General features: G+C 52.5%; 1 protein-coding gene across 9 annotated transcripts in view; it reads left to right on the top strand.

Moving 5' to 3' along the window:
• ATP2B4 (ATPase plasma membrane Ca2+ transporting 4) overlaps window positions 1-13,479 on the top strand; it is a 50,689-nt gene extending 37,210 nt beyond the window's left edge. For 6 of the 9 annotated variants that reach the window (XM_086765884.1, XM_086765880.1, XM_086765883.1 and 3 more), the window contains 3 exons: window positions 271-378; window positions 759-941; window positions 8,768-13,479. In XM_086765884.1, the coding sequence (XP_086622010.1) occupies window positions 271-378; window positions 759-941; window positions 8,768-9,073 (597 nt within the window). In that variant the 3' untranslated portion in view covers window positions 9,074-13,479. Of the gene's footprint in view, window positions 1-270; window positions 379-758; window positions 942-3,240; window positions 3,434-8,767 lie in introns of all 9 variants that reach the window. The other 3 variants (XM_086765886.1, XM_086765885.1, XM_086765888.1) reach the window with 2 other exon arrangements.
• The last annotated feature ends 2,073 nt before the right edge of the window (window positions 13,480-15,552 follow it).

The raw sequence follows: 15,552 nt of genomic DNA, 5'->3' as shown, positions 1-15,552 counted from the left end.
CTGTCCCCTTATTCTTCTCCAGCAGCTTCTTGGTGGCACAAAACCTGAATATTGGGGTCTAGAGTGTGTGGGGGGATGCCAGGGCCGGCCAGCCAGCATATCTCTGGTGTCCTGTGAAGTTAGTAGCCTAGATGTGAGGTTTGTGCTCCTCTCATGATTCCAGGGAGAGGGGAAAAGTTGTGTGGCACTAGGGGACCTCTTTATCCCATGGCTGTGCTACGCAGCCCTTGGAGCTCCCCAGGGCGTGACTTGTTCTCTCCTGTGCTGTAGATCATCATTGTGGAGTTTGGTGGGAAGCCGTTCAGCTGCTCCGGGCTCACCCTCAGCCAGTGGTTCTGGTGTATTTTTATCGGAGTGGGAGAGCTCCTCTGGGGCCAGGTAAGAGCCAGTCTGAAAAATACACCGCGTGCCTCCACGCCACAGCATGCTTGCAGCCCAGCCTGCCTCTCCCTTCCCGCTGCCTTGCTGCCCCTGTTCTCCCCAGCATTTATCCGAGGCAGCTTTGGAAGGGGGTGATGCTCCATCCCAGTACCACGCTAGCAGTGAGGAGAGGAGGCTGCTAACCTACTCCTCGTTCCCACCCTGCTTGCAGTGGGGCACATCCAGCCGTGGCATCTCTCAGCTGCATCCTGGCATCTCTCGGCTGAGTCCCTGGCAGCTCGCTGCAGGAATGCTCCCCCCTGGTCAAGGCTGGCGGTGGGCTCCATGCCGCCATAGCCTGCAGGCTAAGGAGCTGCTCTCTCCCTTCCTCTCCCCAGCTGATCTGCACTGTCCCAACCAGCCACCTGAAGTTCCTGAAGGAAGCTGGGCACGGCATCACCAAGGAGGAGATCCCAGAGGAGGAGCTGCCTGAAGACGTGGATGAGATTGACCACGCTGAAATGGAGCTGCGGCGCGGGCAGATCCTGTGGTTCCGGGGTCTCAACAGGATACAGACGCAGGTACTGTGGGGCAGCGGGTACTGCGGGGGTCTTCCTTCTCTCTCTTTTTCTTTCTCTTTCTTTCTCTCCAGGGTCTCTATCTGGAAAGAGGCGACGGCTGTTGCTTGGAGGATGCCGTTGCCTCCTGGGCTAGACTTCTCCCACCACCTGTGCCTTTCTGGGTCTGCCCTGGTTGGGGAACCAGGACAGCCTGGCTTTTGGGGACAGCTTGGGGCGGAGAAAGGCACCGGTCTGTTCTGATGGAGAGCGCGGTGTCCTGCAGCCTGGGGCTGGGCTGGTCTGCAGGAGGCTGGACGGGCTGCTGATGGGCAGCTCGTGCGGCAGAGGAGGGGGCTCAGAAGCCACGGAGCCCACTGGGCTCTTAGAGTTGTGCAGTAAGCGGATCAGCGTTGAAGCTGCTCTTGGTCACTGCTGGGATGCTGGTCCCGGTGGGGAACATTCCCAGGAGGGATCTGCCTGCACGAGACCTTCTCCGGTCTCGCTCCTCTGCTGCTCTCTGTCCTTCCCCATGGCCCTTTGGCCATGGGCTCTTGCCACCCCTCCTTGACAATTCTGTGGGCGCCTTGCCTGGAGCCCTTGGCTCCGAAGCACAGAAGGGGAGGAGAATCTATCTGCCAATTTGGTTTTCACATCAGCTGTTTCTCCCTGACTCAGTTTTTCCCGAAAGGGTGGTTTTTTCCCCCAGACTACTGGCTGGGCAGGGCAGTGAGAGCTCCCTGCAGCGAGATCAGTCCATCATCTTGCCTTGAGACCCGAGCAGAGCTGCCCCATGGAGGACAGCTGTAGGTCCCCAGCGGCCCCTGGCACTCAGGGCTGCTGTGTTACCTTTCACTCCTCTGAAAAATGAAGATAACCAAAATGGCCCAGACACAGGGACCGGAGTGAGCGCAGCAGCCATGCTGTGCCATGTTAACTTTGCTTCTCCTCTGTGAGATGTCGCCTTGAGGGTTTCAAGGTGAGGTTCAGCCTTGAGCCCTGCCCGTCGTGAGTGGTGAGGGGCAGCCAGCCTCTTCTGGGGGGCCAGGGCAGTGCTGGTGCTGTGGGGGGCTGAGCTGCCAGCTTGGTCTGGCTCATTCGCATGGAAGATGTGCTGGGAGCACTGGGCTGTTTCAGAAGTGGTCCAGATGTGTTGGAGGCTTGGTAGATATGAATGGCTGCAGTACCAGCGGCCAGGCGTGCTGCTGGGGCCAAGCCCAAAGCCTCCGAGGTATCTTCCTGCAACCACGGCGGACCTGGGCTGAAATGAGCTCTTGAAAAAAGCATTGGTTTGTCCTGGAGCCTCTTCAGCAACTCCTTTCTTGGCCGTGGTGCCCTGTGCATCAAGCAGAGCAGCCGGCGGGTCCAACCTGAGCATCTTGGGGCTTCTGCCCTGAGTGAACACATCTTAAGGGAGAGCACAGGACCCTTCCCCATGGGCCAGCCCGGCACGCTGGGGAAAAGAGGGTCGGTCCCTCGGTGGAAGGAGATCACACTGGGGAAGGAGCGAAGCAGTGTGTGAAACACCTCCAGGGCGAGAGAGAGCTGCACCTGGGGCTGGAGGAGGTGCCCCTTCCCAAGGAGCCGAAGCCGAGGCGGCATGGGGCTGAAGGCAGTCCAGCGGCATGGTGTCTGGGAAACCATGGTGGCACCCAAATGCTGCTCGGTTCCTCTGGCCTCGGGGTGCATCCACAGAGGAACTGTGGCCACCACCAAGGGTGCTTCCTTGCTGCATCCCTGCCTGCCCGTACCGGCTCCGCTGGAGCCCCATGCAGTGCCGTGAGCCTGGCAGAGAGGCTGAAACGTCTTCCAGCGTGGCCGGCTGCCGTGGGAGCTGCAGGCATGTGGTGTGTCCCAGGATTCAGCCCCGTAGCTCTACGTCCCGTGGGGCTGAGGGACCAGAAACTTTCCCAGTGCAGTTTTCTGGACCACTGGCTGCCAGCTCGCACCTCTGCCCACCCTCTCTCTTTCTCTGCTCCTCCTGCAGATTGTCGGGATAACCCAAGGTGTTTCCTCTGTCGCTCCCTCCCACCGCAATCTCTCTTGGTGGTGGGATAAACCCCGCTCCTCTCGCACCTCTAAGAGCGGGGCAGAGGCTGGAAGCTGACCTCTCCTCTGCTCCCAGAAACACCAGCCAAACCCAGTGCGGGTTTACGGGAGCGTGGGGTGGTGGGGCGCTCTCCTCCCTTCTCCCCATCTCTCCGTCCTCCTTCTTCCTTCCTGTCCCTGTGTGTCTGCCCGACCTCCCTGCTCCCCTCCGTCCCGAACCCCTCTCCCTATCTCTGGCCGGGGCGACGCTATCTCACTCTCTGGTTCTTTGCAGATGGACGTAGTTTACACATTCCAGACCGGCGCCTCCTCTTTGCAGGGAGCCCTCAGGAGACAGCCTTCCATCGTGAGCCAGCACCACGATGTAAAAAATGTTTCTAGCCCAACCCATGTAGCTCTTTCCTCCGTCAATTCCACTCCCACCACTTCTGCTGTTGCTGCTGCTGCTGCATCTCCTCCTGCGGGCAGTGAGTGATAGTCTATTACAATGCATGACTTCTAATAACCACAGAGAGCACCTGCACCAACCTAACGCAGCCTGTTCTCTCTCCCTCTACACCTTGACTTGCACACTGATTTCCAAAATGAAGGATGGGGCGGGAGCGCATTTTAAAAACAAAACAAAAAAAAAACCAAAAAAAAAAAAAGTTTTTAAACTGTTGCATCTTTAGCAAGGTTACAATACTTTCTGGTCCTTCCCCCCATTCCTTGTTGCTTCCTCCGTTTTTACCTCTTCTCCTCCTTTGCAGGGCTGACGTATGAGTCCACCACCCCCAAGGGGTGCAAAAATGGGCAGTTCTTGTTAAAAGAACTGTGTGTTCACGAGAAACTAAAAGCGCTGCTGTAACAAAAGGCACGCTGTGCCCAAAAGCTGCTGTTTTTCTTTCCAACGCGGCTCTGCTCAGCCCCGGGATGCCCCAGGAGGGCAGGGCTGGGCAGAAGCGTGGCTTTACCGAAGCTGTAAATCCGTCTGGAGGTAGAGCGGCCGCTCGGACCTTCCCACAGCAGTTAGCGTGCTACCGGGGTCGGCTGAGCCGCGGGAACTGGCCTCTCTGCCCCTCGCGCGCCATGAGAAGGGGCGTTTGCTCCTGCCTTGCTTGGGAGCTGGGATGGTGAGTGAGAGCGGCCGGTTCCCGCGGCTCAGCCGGCCGGCGGTGACGCATCGGAGCTGCTCGGAGCCGCTCACCTGCAGCTCAGCCCGCTGTTTCGGAGCTGGCTTGTAAGCAAGCAGCCTCCCCTGTCGCGCCTGTCAACTTGCATGCCATGCGAGGCAGAGCTGAGCGAGCCCGTGCACATCAGCGTGCCCTTTGCTGCCCCGGAGCTCTGCGGGGACGGCGCGGGGCTCGGAGCCGGAGCGTCGCCGGCCCGTTGCAGCAGCTCATGGGTGCCCGGCTTGTTCTGCACGCGCTGTTTCTTGGTGTATGCAGAGACACCTGACTCTCTGCATGCAAACGGAGAGGAAAAACATGATCCTGCTGAATATCAGTGGCAAAGCTGGATCCGGGATCTAGCTGTGGGTTTCCAGACCAAAGACCAGCCCTCTCTGGTGTGGTGCCCTTCTCAGTGTTCATTGTGAGCTGCGTATTTGGGCTTGTGAGCATGCGAGCGTGAATTCTCTCTGCAGGGCTGTGCCAGGCTGTGAGTAGGTAGTGTATCTTTCCTGGATAATTGGCTTTTTTTATTGCACAGTCATTTTCTGTGTTCTCCTCTTATTAAAGAAAATACCCTTGGTGACTTTTCGAATAGCTTTCAGTCTCCACTGTTTATGCACTGTGGGAGAGAAGAGAGAATTTCTGATAATTTTGTTTTCTCTCTATTTAGCCAACACTGATGCTTGAATGTTATTTTGTTTAACCCCAACGTTTCTGAAGCAGCACAGCTGCCTTCTGTTCCTGACTGCATCTGTGCACCACCAAGACTTTCTAATTGGGAGCAAACCGGCTTAGGGGGCTCTCAGGGCAGTGGGCTTGGGTGGACAAGACCAAAACACAGGTTTTTTTTGCAGTCTGTGGATTAATGTTCTCCCTGATTTGCAGCAAGGGAATAGATAACTTGGATAGCTTGTGCCCTTCCAGGCAGCAAACAGCTTTACCAGAAGCTAACCCAGGTCACTAAGTCTTCCCTCTGTTTTCTGCCTAGGCTTTTCTCTATTTCCCTCTGCTGCTTCCTTTCCCTCTCTCTCAAAGCTCCATTTCCCTCCGTACAGATTCACGGTGTCCCTCTGTCTTCCACTTCACTTCTGTGGGATGAGTTCTCCAGGGCTGGACCTGGGCAGCCCCGCCTGCTGTGTCCCGATCAGGGGAGGAGAGGGAGGTCTTGGGAATGACCCTCAGGAGATGGTCCGCAGAGCTGAGCTGGTCTCCTTTGGGGGTTTTGCCCTGGTTTGAGGGAGCTGGGCAAAGCAACCAAGGGGTCAGTGGTGGAGCTGATGCTGGCTTCATGCAGAAGATGTCATTTCCACCTCCATGGGAGCAGTGGGGTTTGCCCAGCACATCGCGGTGCTGCAGTGATGGTGTGAAATAAGAATAAATTCCAAGCTTGGAGGTTATGCAGGTTGTGAAGGTTTCAGGTGGAGAGGAGGTGTGAGCCTGACCATGGGGAGGGAAGGAGGTGGGCTCTCAGCTTGGTAGGGGAGGACTTCATCTTTGTTTGCACAGCTGAATTAATTTCACAGCAGTTGCTGACAGAGTTGGTTAAATGAAAGTAAGAATCTGAGGAAAGCTGCAGCAGCAGTTATTGGTGGAGCTGAAGGCAGTGATATGGTAGATGGGGTCTGGACTCACCAGTGCTTGAGCAGTGGGGCAGGGAGGGCTTCTGTGAAGCTACTCCTTCCTCTGAGCTTGTACTAGAGTGACCACCTAGTTGCTTTGGCCATCACCTAGGCTCTCGTTAGCTTCTTCGGGTTGGTTATACTTGGTTTAGTACACTTGGTTTTGCACACTGCGTTTTAGGGATCAGTGCTTTTGTCAGTTGCTGCTCTCAAGATGATGATGATGTGAGAGATTGGCAATCTTGGTAGAAGGTGGACTGCTCGGTGGTCTCCCTTGTCCTTTGCACGCTAAACACTGAATTTATCCAGGATCTTGCTGTGGTTGTTAGTGCAGCAAACACAGCTCTGAATTTCTGTTCCCAGCTACACAAACTTTCCATTTCCGCAGGCCAGCTGGTGCTCCAGCATCATGGGGAGGGTACCTGGCCCATGCTCATCTCCTCATGAGTGTCTGTTATCCAGCTCGTGTGTGTGTGCCGGTCCGTGTGCGTGTGCAAGAGCTGGTTGGTTGTTTCTAGCCTGTGCCGGGGGAGGCCACGTTGCTGCCCCGTGTGGTGCAGCATCATCTTTCGGAGAGCAGACTCAGAAAGGCATCCCTCGTGAGAGGGGAACCCTGGAACATCTTGCAGGTAAAATCTCCAGGGTTCCAGGCACTAGACTCTTCTTTGCGTAACTTCTCCAGTCTGGTTTTGTGAGTGGTGTTTGTGCTGAGACCAAAGATCCCTAGGAGGCTCTCGTTGTGCTGGTTGGTGACTTCCCTCCTAGCCTGCCCGAGGACCTCAAGGGGGACAGTTTAACCTGGCTCATCTCACCAGGAAGAGGGGTGCATCTCTGTTCACCCACCAGATCTGCAGCCCGTTCCCAAAGAAGTGGCAGAACTTTATTTGCCTCATCAGCTTGCAAGGGGATATCCGAATCATTCTCCCTCCAGCAGCTCTGCACGCTCTCCACTCCCTCGGCCGGCGGCTGAGTGATGGGTTGGCTCTCCAGGGTGTAGCATAGGGATGCTGCAGAGGAGCACCCCTTTTGTGGGATCTGTGGATCTGCTCCCTTTTTGTGTCCTAGCTTCAGTTCACAGGGATGCCATGAGAGCAGGCGAGGGACATGAGTGAGGACTGGGTTCCTCAGGTGTTGGGAGCAGCTGAAGGTAGGTCGTGAATAGCAGTGCCGCTTCCAGGGGGCGGGAGACAGAGCAGGACAACCGGCACTGTACGGGGTGGGGTTACTGACTTCCCCAACTGCACCCAGCGTTGCTGAACAGAGTCTCATGGTGGTCTGGAGGCATTTCTTTCTGAGAGAAGGAGTTGAGAACATCTGGTCCCAGATGAACTCTGCTTAACAGAGCAAAGACTCCCATTGCTTCCATAACACAGGCAAGAGCTTGCGCAGGATGCTTGGTCCCTGCTGGCAGCTTTTGTCAGTAGCTTCCTCCTCTATAAAGGGAGGAGACAGCCCAGTTCCCAGGTGGCTGGGAGGGTGCCACGAGCCAGGAGGGTGCTGGTGTGACTTGCTGCAGTAGGACAGGGGGACCTCTGGAGAGAGGCAACGTGCTGGCTCTGGCCTGAAAGAGTCAGCGCGGAGAGCATGGGTGTAAGGCAGCGGAGCAGCCCAAGGGATGCTTCGGAGGGCACTCACACCGAGAGCGACCCACACTGATGGGTAGCTCTCAGCTTTGCAGTAAAAGGCAGAGCCAGATGTGTGATTTCACCAGCTCCTCTAAAGCCTGGGAGACCTTCAGCTGCTCGGTTTGTTGGCTCTGCTTCAAAAACCCACATATTGCGTTGCTCTCCTTCAGTTTATGCCTTCTGACATCTTCCCAGTGATTCTAGCCCTGAGTCATCCACGAGAGCTGGAGCGCTCTGCCGCGCCCGAGGTGCACATGTTGGTTGTCTCACCCATGCCCGAGCCTGCACCGGGGTGGAGAGGTTTGCTGCAGCCCCACAGCGCTGCCGCCTCCTGCCCCATCATTCGCTGGATCGGACGCTTGTCACCCATCCGACCGAACAACTGTGACTTGGCTGCAAGGGAGGGTGAGAGCTGGAAGGGTTCAAGGCTGGATTTCCAGAGGAACTGGAGGGAGCAGTGAATCCAGGTTGTTTCCAGACCTCTCCCTTCCAGTGCGATGGAGGTAGCAGGGCCATGGTTGTCCAAACCGGGCTCTTTGTAACGTGTTGAGCCTGGCTTTTGGCAGTGCCGACAGCCTGTGGGTTTCACAGGAGCGGTGCATGGCCAGGCTTTCTAGCAAAGCTTGAGATTGTTTTTCATGCAGAGCATCCAAAAGAATAGCTGCCTTTGGAAACCGCTGGGTCTTCTTCAGCATGTCGGTGTAGGGAAGGATCCAGAGCTCCAGCCCGGGATGCAGGTGGCAGCCGTGTGGGAAAACTCACACAGATCTGGCTTCCTTCTTGCATGTTTAGCTGGGTCTGGTTTTACTGGTCATGGCATCCACTTGGACCTACTGCTTCACGTGGGCTTGAAAAGTTTGTGACACCTTTTTAAAGCCCGTTCCTTTCTATAGGTCTAAAAATGAAGTAGAACAAACACACACATTGCTCCCACAGTAGAGTTGTTTTTTTTTTTTGCCTTGAAGTGAACCCACTGTTTGTCTAACCCACCTCTTTTTTGAGTTGTAGTTCCACTTTTTTGTCCTCCTTTATACACACAGATACGCGTGTGCGCACGTAATGACAACTAATGCATTTTGGCTTCCATTCATTCAAAGTGATCTGGGTTTTTGAGTTTTTTTTTTTTTTGTGTCTTTTCTTGCAGCTTCTGAAGTCGCCCCATAGTCGGTTGATTCCCCATCACACACCTAGTGCCTGAGTCTTATCCATGTTGGTCCTCGTAGTTCACCATAGATCTCTCGTTTTGACATAGCTGTTTGTTCAGTAGTGGTGACTTGTTGTTGTTGTGCTTTTTGTTTTATTGTGTCTTTCTTATTTATTTTTACTTTCTCCTGGGAGCTCTGGCCTCTCGTAGCTGCTACTAACCCCTCTTTTGTTTATCCCCCACGCTCCTCGCCTCCTGGCAGATCAAAGTGGTGAATGCGTTCCGTAGCTCCTTGTACGAAGGCCTCGAGAAACCCGAATCCAGAAGCTCCATTCATAACTTCATGACTCACCCAGAGTTCATCCTGGAGGAAGACGAGCCTCGAACACCATTCCTTGACGGCGCTGAAGACGACCCCGAGACTGACGGACTCAAAAAGCGAGGTGGGGGTAGCCTGGGTGGATCTACATCCCTCAACAGAAATAACAATGCAGTGGACAGCGATCAAGCTGAGGTCACCGTCCCGGAGCCCGAAAGCCCCTTACACAGCTTGGAGACATCGGTTTGACCTTAGAACTTTGAATCCCCCTCCTCCTCCACCTTCGCCTCTCGCCCTGTGTGATATTGGCACCAGTAACTGATCACACACTGCGGTCACTTCGTGTCAAACTGCTCATACGTATATCATTTTGGTGTTTTATTTTGGGGGGTTAGTTTTTGTGTACCATTATTTAGCAGTGGGAACCAGAGTACCACGATGCTGGGTGTTGGGAGAGAGAGGCTAAGCCAAAATTGTGCATCTCCATCCCTAATTTTCAGTGGTACTCACCCAAGTGAAGCAGCCGGGTTATTTCCTCTCTGAGAGTTGGGCTCCATGCGTCTGTAGGGAGTTTTCACTTTGAAAAATGCATGTTCAAAGAAAGTTCAAATTGTTGTAGTCTTACATGCACGCTCTCAGCCTGAGGGCTGGGGTGCACTTGTGACATTTTTTTTTTTTTTTCCACTCGTGGTTTTTAGGGTTTTCTTCAAATGTTGGGGTTTGTTCTTTGCTTGTGGGATTTGCCCCCAGTAACTTCACAGTGGGAAGTGGGGGAGTTAGCACTCTAGTGCGAAAAATTTAAAAATAAACAAACAAACAAAAATACCCAGCCGGGGGAAGGTGTTTACTCACAGATTGATAGATACAGGGATGTACACCAGTCTTCCACCTTGAAAAATGGTACCTAGCCTTTACAGTTCCTCCTCCGTGTGAGCACACACACTTTTCTCTCTCTGTTTCCAAAGCAGCAATTGATAGAAAAGGAATGAAGGTGACTTGGCTGTAACCTTGCTGGATGTAAAAGATTCTGATTTTTCTACAAAGCAAGGTAGAGGTAAACTGGCAGTGGAAGGGTGGTGAAGAAAAACCCCATGGTTGCAAGAAACGGGGCTCCTTTCTGGGGAGTCTTAGGAGATGCATCTCTTCTGCTCTTGAACAGCCATGAAACTTTTGGCGAGAGCCTTGTGAAGGTTTAACGGCTCCTGCCGTCAGGAGCAGAGGGACTTTTGCCTGCTCTGGCTTGTCTGTGCTGTTGAGCTAAATAGTCCTTCAGCCTTGGAGTACAAGCTCCAGCTTACTGCTGAGGAACCCCAGAGGATGCTCCAGCCATGCCCGCCAGCTCTGCGCATCGCTGCCAAAGCGTTAGCGGGCAGAATGGAGAGCAAGCATCGGGTTATTGACAGTGCAGCCAGGTCAACTCCTAGATCATGGAAGGGATGAGTCAGGTTGTCTCTTTAGCTGGTGGAAGGGGAGGACAGGCTCCGTGATGGATGGGAGGACCCTTGATTTCCACAGCGCTTCCGTAGCTGGTTTGCCAGTGGAGGAACTTCCTGGCAGAGGTGGCAGGTTGGTTGGTTAGCTGCAGGTCTTCCAGAGAAGGTGCTGCCTGGAGGCTTTGCCTCACTTGTAGATTTTCAGAAGGTCATCTCTTCACCTTTTGTTCTGCCTCACCTCAGTCTCTTGTAACCATTTGGTGGGAGTCCTGGGTTTTTGGAGCAGAGGCCCCAGGTGTCCTGGGCAAGCTGGCTCTGAACTGACCCTCTTGTGAAACCATGGGGCAGAGCAGGAGGCAGGTATTTGCTTTGCTTGGGCTTGGTTTCTTCCCCATGGGCTCTTGCTGGTGCACCCCTGGTTACTGGCCCCGGGCAGGCAAGGCTGAAGGAGGCTCTGCTGCCTTCTCTTCTTTGTCCCGTTTGGCTGGGTTGGAAGCAGAGAGAACCTGGTTGTAACTGGCTGTACAACATCATCGTCTTTGCCCAGCCTCCATCCCTGGAAGCAGAGAGGTTTTAGCGAGAGGGTGGGCTGGCTGGTTTCTTCTTTCCTTTCCTTTAAGAACGCACAGCAGAATCTCCCGTGCCTTCTCCGAGCACTGCCTGCAGCACCGCCTGCCACGCGAGGGCCCAGTACTTTGCCAAGAAACAAGTGTTCCTTAAACGATATCACAAACCAAGTGTCTTTGTTTCGTTTCCAGCCCAGCACCGACTCGTCCCTTCCTCGGGGTGGGAGGAGGGAAGGATGAGGTCGGCCCGTTCCCGCCCCAGGTAGCTGAGGAAAGGTCCTTCTCCTAGGTCTCCTGCCTCGGTGCTGGCGAAGGGGGTGAAGGCTGGGCTCCGTACACTGCCAACAGCAAGAAGAAATTGCCACCACTGCCCATCTCAATTGCAAATTCAATCTCAAGCCCCCCTGCCCACGCAGACAAACCCATCGCTGCCCTCCCCGTTCCTTCCTCACATGAGCTGAAAAGAATTCCTTGGGCAGGACTGGGGGGTGGGGGGTGTTTTCTTGGGTGATACGCCAGTGGTGACAGGAAAAGACAAAAGGGGTGGTTGTGGGGTTTGGTTCTGTGCTAAAGGTGACATTGCTTAAAAGATCACTTTTTCTATTTTAAATACTTGCAAAAAAAAAAAAAGATGAAAATATGGTGTTCTTACAAGCTTACATAAATATTTATTAAATACTTTGGGGGGGATACACCAATTTTTGTTTTTCTTTTGATATTATTTTTTTTTTAATACCTCAGACCTGTTTTAGAAAAGACTTAAACTGATGAAAACCAACAAAAAGCCAACTTTGGAGGCTCTCAAAGTCACTTCCAGAAATCTGTGACTGGCAGGTTGCCACAAGGGTCTGGTTGTTCTTTAGTTGATATATTTTTGTTGTTCTATTTTCCATATTAGGAGGGGGAGAAATAATTATATATAAATATTATGCAAAAAAAAAATATAGTTTTCTTTAGATCAGAAACTGATATTTTTACGTCAGCCATATGTATTTTGTTTAAAGAAAAAAAAAAATAAACAAATCTTGAGTCCCACGTCTGCGACGGCGTGTGACTGCGCGACGGCAGTTCAAAGTGACAGGTAGTTAATTCAGCGTGTCGGCGATCGGATGCCAGTCAGCTTCCTTTTCTCTGAGCAGCCATCTTTCTACTAGATGTTAGTTGGACTACACAAATGTGTGTGTTTGGTTTTTTTTTTATATATATATAAATTATGTTGGTATGGCTGGTTGCTTCAAGTATAAACGTTTATTGTGCATACATCTTTTCTGTAAAGTAGTTTTTTTTCCTATTTAGTTTCAGTGATATACTGGCAGCAGATGACTATGGGTTAAGTTATTAAGGACATTACAAAAGAGTTGGGGGAGATTGGTGCTCTACGCTGAATGGCATTGTCGGCGGCACGAACTTCTGGGGACTCTCTGCAACATGCCTTGAAAGAGGGGGAGATATATATATATTTTTTTTTTTTTTTTTTTCTCCTTGCTTTGTTTGAACTGCCACGAGTGTGCACGGGGGAGAGTGCCATGCCAGACAGGAACTGAAGTCATACCCTGTGATATGTGTTAACTTGCCTTGGAATGCTTTGTTATTAAAACACTCTGAACATAATTTTGCATCCAGTTCTTAATACCAGTAGGGTCTCTGGTGGTGGTGGTTTGCTGTGAAAAAAAAAAAAAAATTGGCGGATTGGTACCAAAGACATTATACCACGTCCTGTGTGCATTGCTGAACAGGCATTTTTAGGCATTTGCATTATGTGATAAGGTTTCCTTTGATTTGCACAGGGGTTCTACTTAATTTTCAGAGGTTTTGTGCAATAAGCTTTGAGGGAAAATTTTGAAACAATCTCAAGAAGGAAAAAAACTAAACCATATTTTAGCATGGGCAGCCTTTGGCTTTCCCCAGCCGAGGAGTAGATGTCCTGTAGTGCTCAGCCCCTTTAGAAATGCTTCTTGGGGTGACACAATCTTGGGGTGAACGGAAAAGCCCCATCCCAGATCCAGGGAGGGCATCTCCAAGATACCATTGCCAACTCCTGTTACCTTCCATGACTGCAGGGACCAAGCACCTCAAAGAAGAGTCCCTGCAAGCTTTTGTACCTCCTGAGGGAAGGACACGTACCTGCCTGCCATCGCTTCTCACTACTCGCTCCAGCTCCTACAAGTTTATCAACCTGTGGAGTGTGCAACCCATAAACTGCCCTCCTGCACACCCAGCTCTCCTCAGCGGGGCACGGCGATGTGGGGATACCGCTCTCCTGGTCCTGCCCCAAACAGCGAGGCTGCGGGGCAATGCCAGCGTGTTTCTTGGCGCCTGGCTGTTCCTCTCCAGCATCTCTCTGCCAAGGCTGTCCCTTGTCACTTAGACTGGCTGATGTCTGGCTGTCCTGCCTCTGATATCCTCCTGCTCAACAAAAAAAATTACAATTTTCATTCAGCGAAGCCCATGGCTAAAACTGCCTTTAGTTTATTTCCTCCCCTTAAATAAATATATATATATACAGTATTAAATCAACGTTTATGTGTGTATATATATTTATCCAATGCTCTCACAACAAAACTTTCTTTTGAAGAGGGCACGCAGATCTGAGTTTTTCTTTTCCAGTAACTAAGTATAATAAGCACTGGTATTTTTGTATAAAAAAACCAGAAAATTACAAAACAAAAGACTGAATATTATGTGGTATGCATGACATTAAAAAAAAAAAAATGGTGGTTTCAAAGCAATATGTACCCTGGTGTGTTTGCCATATCCTAGAGTCCAGCTTAAAGTGCACCTGATCTGTATTGCATTTTGATATTAATCTCTATGTACAATGTTTTGCATGTAATTTATATGGTTCTTGGGAGAAAAACTTTTTGAACGAATTGTCAGTTGGCTTCTTCTGAGAAAACAGACTCCAAGCAGAGATAATACTCAAATTACAAGCAGAAGAGTGGTTGAGGGGTGGGAAAGGGGGCACATAGTAAAAAAAATAAAGCGTGCTGGGGGTGGGGGAGAAGGGTAATGGTTTTGAATCAATAAAGCTTTGGCTGTTGAGCAGAAACAATGCGTAAGTGCATCCAGAGAATAAAATGTGCCCACATGTAACTGTGACGTCCTCAGTGTGTCCACCAGCTTCTGAAATCGATCCCCCATCCTCTCCTAGTGCTGGACCGACAGCTGGGCTTCCCCTCGGAGCAAGCCAGAGCATGAAAGTGGGGCCTGCAGGGTGGAAAGAGGGATGGGGATCAAAAGCAACCCTTTAGTGGGGGTTTTCTCCCTGTGTAAGCCTCGCTATTGAGAGGCAGGGGCTGGCTGGTTGCACCCAGCACTTTGTCTCAAGTGTGGCTTCTTCCATCTCCAAGGAAAGTTCAGAATTGGCTGTCAAATGCCATCCAAACCAGCAGTCCTGGGCTACATTTCGAGCTGCCCTTGAACAAAGATCCTGGCTTGTCCCCTTCCACAACACCGTGTCTGCGGTGCCTCTAAGGTGATGTAAAGCGGAGGCTGTGATCTCCATCTCCTGGGGGCTGGCTTCGAGCCGTGTCCTGCCTCTGTACTGAGACTATTTAGCTTCCACAGAGGCACTTTGCCCAGACAAGAAGGACAATGGGAAATAAAAGCAACTGGCCTCTGAAATACTCTCATTCCCAAGCAGGCTGAGTGCACCAGAGCTATTTAATGCCCTGGCTTTGCTGGAGAGGCGGTTGCTTCTCTGTCTTTAATAACTCCAGGGCCAAGCCGCAATGAGAAAGTTGAGCTGGGCGAGGCTGTCAGTGAGAAAGTTAAATCTAAAACTTCTCAGCTGAGTGTCTGACCCTTGGAGCCGGTGCCAAGCGATAGGAACAGGGCGTAAAAGCTTTACTGTGCAGCGTCATCCTCTTTCCTGCTTTCTCAGGGAGGCGTCTGTGCCAACAGTGTCCTCCAGCTCTTAATTGCTTCTTTTTTAAAACCTAGTCCAGGCTGGATGCAAAGAAAGAAACAAATCACAGGAGTTTTAGTCATTTAATGGGGAAAATGGCTGTGCCTGCTGTACCTGTGCCCCACGCACCCTCTCTCCGAGGATGCTTCTGCTGCCAGGGTGGCTGTTTAACACTGCCGCAGGGCCAAACTGGGGAAAGCCGGGCACCAGCACACTGGGACAGAGAGGAGAAAAGCCGTGGGAGGCAGGTTTAGGGCTATGATCCGCCATCAAGGCTTATCAGGCCCACGCCACCCTGACAAATGGCTGCTCCCCAGAACGCCCCAGCCACATCCAAGACTCTCTCCCTGAGGCACAACACAGCCTGAGGTGTCCCGAGGCCCCAGGGCAAGCAGTTGCCGCCCCAAAGGGACCGCGTTGAAAGCATAAACCAGCTTCCAGCTTGGAAAGCGGAACCCTGAGGCAGCACCCGGCAGCGTGAGGGAGGGGGACGGCCGCCTCAGGGGCTGAGGCCTGGCACCCTGGTGGGCAGAGGCACACGTCCTGATAGGAAGGTGGGCGCGGGGCACCGCAGCCGGGGCAGAGGCGGATGGGAAGGGGGGCACTCTCCTGTTCGCCCCACGGTGAAGGGTTTTGTCTGGGGCTAGAGGCGCCGGTGGGGGCCCCTTAGAAGAAAAGGTAGAAAAGCCGCCCGCCCGCTTTGTTTACGGGCCCCGCCCGCCTCGCTTTTTCCGCTCAGTGGGCGCCGCCCGCTGCGCCTGCGCGGAGCCCCACCCCTACCGGTTCCAACGGGCGGAAGCGGACCCCGGTGAAGCTGTTGCG

Source organism: Chlamydotis macqueenii, chromosome 23 (genome assembly GCF_036417535.1).
Source record: "Chlamydotis macqueenii isolate bChlMac1 chromosome 23, bChlMac1.mat, whole genome shotgun sequence".
Classification (NCBI taxonomy): Eukaryota; Metazoa; Chordata; class Aves; order Otidiformes; family Otididae; genus Chlamydotis; species Chlamydotis macqueenii.
The sequence above is the reverse complement of the archived record's forward strand: the minus strand, read 5'-3'. Positions and strand labels throughout refer to the sequence as shown.